The following is a 10,000-nucleotide window of genomic DNA, read 5'->3' as shown; positions in this document are numbered from 1 at the left end:
TCTGAAAGAGAATATTTCTAGATCTGTGATCATGTAGTCAACTGTTGAGCAACCCTGAGATGAACTGTAGGTGTACCTCCCTAGAGAGTCCCCTCTCACCCTGCCGTTGACGAGGTACAGACCGAGGCTTCGACAGAGCTCAAGCAGAAGCCTCCCGTTCTTATTCGCTTGAGCGTCAGAGTTAGTCCTTGAAAAATTTACACCGTTTTGTTGGAAGCTCTGTCCAAATATATAATTATTCCCGTTATCTGTGGTGTAGTCGGGCAGGGATCCTGTTCTGGCGTTGAGATCCCCACACATCAGCACACTTCCCTGGGCCTGGAAGTGGTTGATTTGGCTGTGGAGGGTCTCAAAGATGTTCTCGTTATAGTAAGGAGATTCAGAGGGAGGAATATAAAGAGCACATAAGAATATATCTTTCGTAGTTTGACTGAGCTGTTTGTTGATTTTGAGCCAGATATGAGATTCCTCTTTTTTTATTATTTGGATGTACTTATCAATTTCGAGTTTGTGCCAGATTATGATGCCCCCTGAATCTCTCCCACGTGTAATTTTTTCATGTTTTTGGGACGATATGAGTATTTCCCTATACCCTGGGGGACAAAGAGTGACCTCATCAGTTCTGCGCCATGTTTCCTGTAATATTATTATGTCTATGTCTAATATACTTTTCTTAAAATCCAAGGTTTTGGTTTTACATCCAAAACTTGATGAGTTAATGCCCTGGATGTTCCAAAGTGTGATTGTCAGTGGTTTCATGCGGTCAATAAACAATTTTAACATTCCTCTAGAAAAGAACCAACTCAACTTGAACACGTTTAAAATCTATGTGCACTATGTAAACATACATCTCTCCCTCTCTCTCTCTCTCTCTCTCACACACTCTCTCTCTCTCTCTCTCTCTCTCTCTCTCTCCCCTCTCTCTCTCTCTCTCTCACACACACTCTCTCTCTCTCTCTCTCGCCCTCTCGCCCTCTCTCTCTCTCTCTCTCTCGCCCTCTCTCTCTCTCTCTTTCTCTCTCTCTCTCTCTCTTTCTCTCTCTCTCTCTCTCTCACACACACTCTCTCTCTGTGGTCATTCCTATAAATATTTGATCTGGTTCCAGCTCATGCCTTGATGTTCTCACTGCAGTCTAGATGCAGTGTGTGTGAAATGATGTGATGTGTGTGTGTGTGTGTGTGTGTACCTACGAGGCATAGATGTGTCCGTCTGAGTGTGTGTGTGTGTGTGTGTGTACCTGCGAGGTGTAGATGTGTCCGTCTGAGTGTGTGTGTGTGTGTGTGTGTGTGTGTGTACCTGCGAGCTGTAGATGTGTCCGTCTGAGTGTGTGTGTGTGCGTGCATGCGTGTGTGTGGTGTGTGTGTGTGTGTGTGTGTGTGTGTGTGTGTGTACCTTCGAGCTGTAGATGTGTCCGTCTGAGTGTGTGTGTGTGTGTGTGTACCTGCGAGGTGTAGATGTGTCCGTCTGAGTGTGTGTGTGTGTGTGTGTGTGTGTGTGTACCTGCGAGCTGTAGATGTGTCCGTCTGAGTGTGTGTGTGTGTGTGTGCGTGCATGCGTGTGTGTGGTGTGTGTGTGTGTGTGTGTGTGTGTGTGTACCTTCGAGCTGTAGATGTGTCCGTCTGAGTGTGTGTGTGTGTGTGTGTACCTGCGAGGTGTAGATGTGTCCGTCTGAGTGTGTGTGTGTGTGTGTGTGTGTGTGTACCTGCGAGCTGTAGATGTGTCCGTCTGAGTGTGTGTGTGTGTGTGTGCGTGCATGCGTGTGTGTGGTGTGTGTGTGTGTGTGTGTGTGTGTGTACCTTCGAGCTGTAGATGTGTCCGTCTGAGTGTGTGTGTGTGTGTGTGCGTGCATGCATGTGGTGTGTGTGTGTGTGTGTGTGTGTGTGTGTGTGTGTGTGTACCTGCGAGGTGTAGATGTGTCCGTCTGATCCACACACAGGTGTCGAGGGCGTCACTGAACAGGGTTTACAGCCGTTCTCATGAGGCTTCAGTCCCGACTGTCGGATTCTCCAGCGAACACAAAACACAAAACTGACCAATCCGCAATTCTGCTTTAAAATATCATTCATATAAAACTAATATAAATATTGAGCATCAACACTATTTTCTCCAACAATGCCCTTTTCTTTCAACATAACTCACAATAACATTACCATGCGATCTTAACATTACCATGCGATCTGTGCTCTGCTAGTTCATGGATGTAATGCAATGTAATGTTCACGACACACAGTATATACTGACAAATGGAAGCATTGCATTCTGGGATACAGTGTGAGATATGATATCACACAACAAAAAGCTTGTTCATGAAGCATAAAGTTAGCATAACCCTGTAAAGCCTGACGTCTGAAACAATACAGCTTGAAATGGAACAGATTATTGAACCTTTACACAAAATGTATACAAATCTTTGCATTTGTGTTTTTTGTTGAGCATCATATTTAATCAATCTTTTATGGCTCATATAGTGATAAAGTGAGAATATTGAGGAAAAACAGCTCAGAAATTAAAAATAAGCAAAAATATGTAATTTTCTGAAGATGCTGATATAACTTGAGATGAAATTCTGATATTTATAAAAGTAAATCAGATACTGACATAAAATGATAAAAATATCAATATCTGCCAATAATATGTCTAATATTCTGTAGTTTTAAAACATATAATGCAACGCAACACAATGATGAACTAATAAACCTCCCTCAAAAGCCTGATGATCATATTTGATATTTGTGATTTTTATATGAAATGATGTTTGGATAATAAAGTATGTTTTAAAACTACAGAGATTTGATCATAAAATATCATCTTACTAAAACATTATTGGCAGATATTGATATTTCTATGCATATTATGTAAGTTTCCACTATAAAAATCTCATTAATTTACATTACAAGCATCAGAAATTAATCTTTTTGTCCTTAAAGGACACGAGCTCTTGTAGCTCCGCCCCCTGTGCCGGGAGCAGCTGCTCATTTGCATTTAAAGGGACAGACACAAACGGTGTGTTTTTGCTCACCCTCAAAAAGTGACGATTTTAACATGCGATATAAAAATATCTGTGGGGTATATTGAGCTAAAACTTCACACACACACTCTGGGGACATCAGAGAATTATTTTACATCTTGTGACAGGGCATTACACCAGCCCTTTAAGCACAAATGAATGAACTGTAGTGTGTGTCGGTAATGTTTCGGTCTCTGTTGATTTGCTTCTGTGTGATTAACCGCAGAACAGCAGAGTTGATGAACCCGGTGATCTGTGTGGGACTTTTCATCATTCATCTCGGCAGAGCTTTAGTGTAATCGGCAAAAACTAATGGGTCAGAACATTATAACCCGCCGTGTCCATATCAGTCAAGACAGCCGTTTGTCTCTCGTGTGTGTGTGTGTGTGTGTGAGAGAGAGAGAGAGAGAGAGACAGTTTGCCACAGATTTTATAAAAGAAAGAAAGTCTGCAGCCAATAAATCAAGCAGTGCCATTTCTAGAGCTGAACGAACACAACTCATCTAACCCTATAAAGCTTACTTATCATATCTTTAATTTGTATCATTGTTTAATTATGTATCATAATGTTCAAGACTCTAAATGATGAACATAGCCAAAACTTTACTGATAAACCTGTCGCACACAATCCCTTCCCGTCCTTCTGTCTCTGAGCGAGAGGGCTGGGAGATATGGCCAAAAAATCATATCTCGGTATTTTTTGGTTATATAATAACAATATGTATATCTCTGTAATTTCTACGTTTTTCTATTTGGATAAAGAAAATTATAGAAAAAAAATAATTTCACATCCTGCCTGATGATATCCTACAAACAATGTTGATATTGAAGCATATGGAAACAAATATAGTGAATGTAATGTAGGCTATGCAATATATTATGTGCAAAAATGTGGTTAACATAAAAAAAATAATGCTTTTGTTTTCAAATTGACTATAGGCTAAACTAAAAATGAATTATATGTTTTAAAACTACAGATATTTGATCATAAAATATCATCTTACTAAAACATTATTGGCAGATATTGATATTTCTATGCATATTATGTAAGTTTCCGCTATAAAGAATCGCATTAATTTACATTACAAGCATCAGAAATTCATATTTTTGTCCATATAAATATCTGCATCTGCAGCAAATTGCATATTTTAGCAATTTATCATGATTTTTCTATGAAATGACGTTTGGATAATCAAGTAAAGCTCAGTTGCTTCAGTACAGGAAGTTTTCATCTTAAAATTCATCTTAAAAAAGTTATTCTTATAATAATAATTATTATTATACTACAGTATCAGCGATAAGTTGATCCATCAAGATATGAGCTTTTAAAGAGATATCAGTTTAGCTGATATTTCATAGATCGTCTCTAGATCTCTTTATATGATCTCTCAGTTTTAAGTCTCTGAATAAAACTTGAGCTGTTTTCCTCCATATTCTCACTATATAAGACTATATGAGCCATAAAAGTCAAATATGATTCTGAACAACAAAAAAAAGCACATGCAAACTTTTGTGATATTTTGTCAAAATGTTCAATAAACTGCCATTGCAAATAAAAATTATTATTATTATTTTATTTTTAATAAAGAGTATTATTTTCAAATGTCAGGCTTTACAGGGTTAAAGGCACGGAAATGTTTTGTGTGTGTGTGTGTGTGTGTGTGAATTTTCTGTTTATGTTTCCAATGATTTTGTCAATGTAAACACCTTGGGCCATATCTTGCGCAATTGACTTTGTACACCGACAAATTCCTATTCTGCACCCGCGCACAGCGGACTCTTCCCTCCACAGACACACGTCGGTAAATTAGTGAATGAACTTGCGCTCGGGGGGGCGGTTCAGTGAAAAGAGGAGTGTGTTCCGGCGCAAACGTTCCCTGGTGATATTCTGCAGTTTCAGAAAACAATTCCGCCACTGACCAGGAGAAACCCAGTCTAAAGACAGCGGCGCCGCGCGTTAGTCATATGCTATTTTAAGCGCGCATGCTTGGCCATTATGTAGCGTGTTAACAATGCACACACACTTTGATTCTCTAATAATTATAAACAGACGCAGCAGTTTTCATTTTTGCAAATCATACATTATTACAAGGAAAAATATTACCACACGAGGGAAATCATTGTTGTGTCCGTGAAGATGTGAAAAAAATAGGCATTAATCTAGATTACACATTTACCCAAATTATTATACGCCTGTTTAACCGAAGCTAATGTGTGTGGTTTCTCCATCATCCTCATACAATGTCACTTCTCTGTGTTTTACGGCCCTGACGAGAACGTCGGTCTCCTCGGCTGTGAACCGCTCCTGACGTGCGCTGGCAAACCCGCCGTTATAATAGCGATCCGCCGTTATAATAGCGATCCGCCGTTATAATAGCGATCCGCCGTTATAATAGCGATCCGCCGTTATAATAGCGATCCGCCGTTATAATAGCGATCCGCCGTTATAATAGCGATCCGCCGTTATAATAGCGATCCGCCGTTATAATAGCAATCCGCCGTTATAATAGCGATCCGCCGTTATAATAGCGATCCGCCGTTATAATAGCGATCCGCCGTTATAATAGCAATCCGCCGTTATAATAGCAATCCGCCGTTATAATAGCAATCCGCCGTTATAATAGCGATCCGCCGTTATAATAGCAATCCGCCGTTATAATAGCAATCCGCCGTTATAATAGCGATCCGCCGTTATAATAGCAATCCGCCGTTATAATAGCAATCCGCCGTTATAATAGCAATCCGCCGTTATAATAGCGATCCGCCGTTATAATAGCGATCCGCCGTTATAATAGCAATCCGCCGTTATAATAGCGATCCGCCGTTATAATAGCAATCCGCCGTTATAATAGCAATCCGCCGTTATAATAGCGATCCGCCGTTATAATAGCGATCCGCCGTTATAATAGCAATCCGCCGTTATAATAGCGATCCGCCGTTATAATAGCGATCCGCCGTTATAATAGCGATCCGCCGTTATAATAGCGATCCGCCGTTATAATAGCAATCCGCCGTTATAATAGCAATCCGCCGTTATAATAGCGATCCGCCGTTATAATAGCAATCCGCCGTTATAATAGCGATCCGCCGTTATAATAGCGATCCGCCGTTATAATAGCAATCCACCGTTATAATAGCAATCCACCGTTATAATAGCAATCCGCCGTTATAATAGCAATCCGCCGTTATAATAGCAATCCGCCGTTATAATAGCAATCCGCCGTTATAATAGCGATCCGCCGTTATAATAGCGATCCGCCGTTATAATAGCGATCCGCCGTTATAATAGCGATCCGCCGTTATAATAGCAATCCACCGTTATAATAGCGATCTGCCGTTATAATAGCGATCCGCCGTTATAATAGCAATCCGCCGTTATAATAGCAATCCGCCGTTATAATAGCGATCCGCCGTTATAATAGCGATCCGCCGTTATAATAGCGATCCGCCGTTATAATAGCAATCCGCCGTTATAATAGCAATCCACCGTTATAATAGCAATCCGCCATTATAATAGCAATCCGCCGTTATAATAGCAATCCGCCGTTATAATAGCGATCCGCCGTTATAATAGCGATCCGCCGTTATAATAGCAATCCGCCGTTATAATAGCAATCCGCCGTTATAATAGCGATCCGCCGTTATAATAGCGATCCGCCGTTATAATAGCGATCCGCCGTTATAATAGCGATCCGCCGTTATAATAGCAATCCGCCGTTATAATAGCGATCCGCCGTTATAATAGCGATCCGCCGTTATAATAGCAATCCGCCGTTATAATAGCAATCCGCCATTATAATAGCGATCCGCCGTTATAATAGCAATCCGCCGTTATAATAGCAATCCGCCGTTATAATAGCAATCCGCCGTTATAATAGCAATCCGCCGTTATAATAGCGATCCGCCGATCCGCCGTTATAATAGCGATCCGCCGTTATAATAGCGATCCGCCGTTAAAATAGCGATCCGCCGTTATAATAGCGATCCGCCGTTATAATAGCGATCCGCCGTTATAATAGCGATCCGCCGTTATAATAGTAATCCGCCGTTATAATAGCAATCCGCCGTTATAATAGCAATCCGCCGTTATAATAGCGATCCGCCGTTATAATAGCAATCCGCCGTTATAATAGCGATCCGCCGTTATAATAGCGATCCGCCGTTATAATAGCGATCCGCCGTTATAATAGTAATCCGCCGTTATAATAGCAATCCGCCGTTATAATAGCAATCCGCCGTTATAATAGCAATCCGCCGTTATAATAGCAATCCGCCGTTATAATAGTAATCCGCCGTTATAATAGTAATCCGCCGTTATAATAGCGATCCGCCGTTATAATAGCAATCCGCCGTTATAATAGTAATCCGCCGTTATAATAGCAATCCGCCGTTATAATAGCGATCCGCCGTTATAATAGCAATCCGCCGTTATAATAGCAATCCGCCGTTATAATAGCGATCCGCCGTTATAATAGCGATCCGCCGTTATAATAGCGATCCGCCGTTATAATAGCAATCCGCCGTTATAATAGCGATCCGCCGTTATAATAGCGATCCGCCGTTATAATAGCAATCCGCCGTTATAATAGCGATCCGCCGTTATAATAGCGATCCGCCGTTATAATAGCAATCCGCCGTTATAATAGCAATCCGCCGTTATAATAGCAATCCGCCGTTATAATAGCAATCCGCCGTTATAATAGCAATCCGCCGTTATAATAGCAATCCGCCGTTATAATAGCGATCCGCCGTTATAATAGCGATCCGCCGTTATAATAGCGATCCGCCGTTATAATAGCGATCCGCCGTTATATTAGCGATCCGCCGTTATAATAGCGATCCGCCGTTATAATAGCGATCCGCCGTTATAATAGCGATCCGCCGTTATAATAGCGATCCGCCGTTATAATAGCGATCCGCCGTTATAATAGTAATCCGCCGTTATAATAGCAATCCGCCGTTATAATAGCAATCCGCCGTTATAATAGCGATCCGCCGTTATAATAGCAATCCGCCGTTATAATAGCGATCCGCCGTTATAATAGCGATCCGCCGTTATAATAGCAATCCGCCGTTATAATAGCAATCCGCCATTATAATAGCGATCCGCCGTTATAATAGCAATCCGCCGTTATAATAGCAATCCGCCGTTATAATAGCAATCCGCCGTTATAATAGCAATCCGCCGTTATAATAGCGATCCGCCGATCCGCCGTTATAATAGCGATCCGCCGTTATAATAGCGATCCGCCGTTAAAATAGCGATCCGCCGTTATAATAGCGATCCGCCGTTATAATAGCGATCCGCCGTTATAATAGCGATCCGCCGTTATAATAGTAATCCGCCGTTATAATAGCAATCCGCCGTTATAATAGCAATCCGCCGTTATAATAGCGATCCGCCGTTATAATAGCAATCCGCCGTTATAATAGCGATCCGCCGTTATAATAGCGATCCGCCGTTATAATAGCGATCCGCCGTTATAATAGTAATCCGCCGTTATAATAGCAATCCGCCGTTATAATAGCAATCCGCCGTTATAATAGCAATCCGCCGTTATAATAGCAATCCGCCGTTATAATAGTAATCCGCCGTTATAATAGTAATCCGCCGTTATAATAGCGATCCGCCGTTATAATAGCAATCCGCCGTTATAATAGTAATCCGCCGTTATAATAGCAATCCGCCGTTATAATAGCGATCCGCCGTTATAATAGCAATCCGCCGTTATAATAGCAATCCGCCGTTATAATAGCAATCCGCCGTTATAATAGCGATCCGCCGTTATAATAGCGATCCGCCGTTATAATAGCAATCCGCCGTTATAATAGCGATCCGCCGTTATAATAGCAATCCGCCGTTATAATAGCAATCCGCCGTTATAATAGCGATCCGCCGTTATAATAGCGATCCGCCGTTATAATAGCAATCCGCCGTTATAATAGCGATCCGCCGTTATAATAGCGATCCGCCGTTATAATAGCGATCCGCCGTTATAATAGCGATCCGCCGTTATAATAGCAATCCGCCATTATAATAGCAATCCGCCGTTATAATAGCAATCCGCCGTTATAATAGCAATCCGCCGTTATAATAGCGATCCGCCGTTATAATAGCGATCCGCCATTATAATAGCAATCCGCCGTTATAATAGCAATCCGCCGTTATAATAGCGATCCGCCGTTATAATAGCAATCCGCCATTATAATAGCAATCCGCCGTTATAATAGCAATCCGCCGTTATAATAGCAATCCGCCGTTATAATAGCGATCCGCCGTTATAATAGCAATCCGCCGTTATAATAGCAATCCGCCGTTATAATAGCGATCCGCCGTTATAATAGCGATCCGCCGTTATAATAGCGATCCGCCGTTATAATAGCAATCCGCCGTTATAATAGCAATCCGCCGTTATAATAGCGATCCGCCGTTATAATAGCAATCCGCCGTTATAATAGCGATCCGCCGTTATAATAGCGATCCGCCGTTATAATAGCAATCCGCCGTTATAATAGCGATCCGCCGTTATAATAGCGATCCGCCGTTATAATAGCAATCCGCCGTTATAATAGCAATCCGCCATTATAATAGCGATCCGCCGTTATAATAGCAATCCGCCGTTATAATAGCAATCCGCCGTTATAATAGCAATCCGCCGTTATAATAGCAATCCGCCGTTATAATAGCAATCCGCCGTTATAATAGCAATCCGCCGTTATAATAGCGATCCGCCGTTATAATAGCGATCCGCCGTTATAATAGCGATCCGCCGTTATAATAGCGATCCGCCGTTATATTAGCGATCCGCCGTTATAATAGCGATCCGCCGTTATAATAGCGATCCGCCGTTATAATAGCGATCCGCCGTTATAATAGCGATCCGCCGTTATAATAGCGATCCGCCGTTATAATAGTAATCCGCCGTTATAATAGCAATCCGCCGTTATAATAGCAATCCGCCGTTATAATAGCGATCCGCCGTTATAATAGC

At 41.7% G+C, this 10,000-nt stretch overlaps 1 protein-coding gene across 1 annotated transcript in view; it reads right to left on the bottom strand.

The window, feature by feature from the left end:
• Positions 1-10,000, bottom strand: part of LOC306989401 (testican-2) — a 67,208-nt gene that overhangs the window by 23,475 nt on the left and 33,733 nt on the right. Inside the window, exon 7 of the mRNA XM_079595098.1 lies at positions 1,900-2,005. Within this exon, the coding sequence (XP_079451224.1) occupies positions 1,900-2,005 (106 nt within the window). The remainder of the gene's footprint in view (positions 1-1,899; positions 2,006-10,000) is intronic.

The sequence above is a fragment of the Phoxinus phoxinus genome (genome assembly GCF_949152265.1).
Source record: "Phoxinus phoxinus genome assembly, chromosome: 21".
NCBI lineage: Eukaryota > Metazoa > Chordata > Actinopteri > Cypriniformes > Leuciscidae > Phoxinus > Phoxinus phoxinus.
This window is presented reverse-complemented; position numbering and strand designations above follow the sequence as displayed.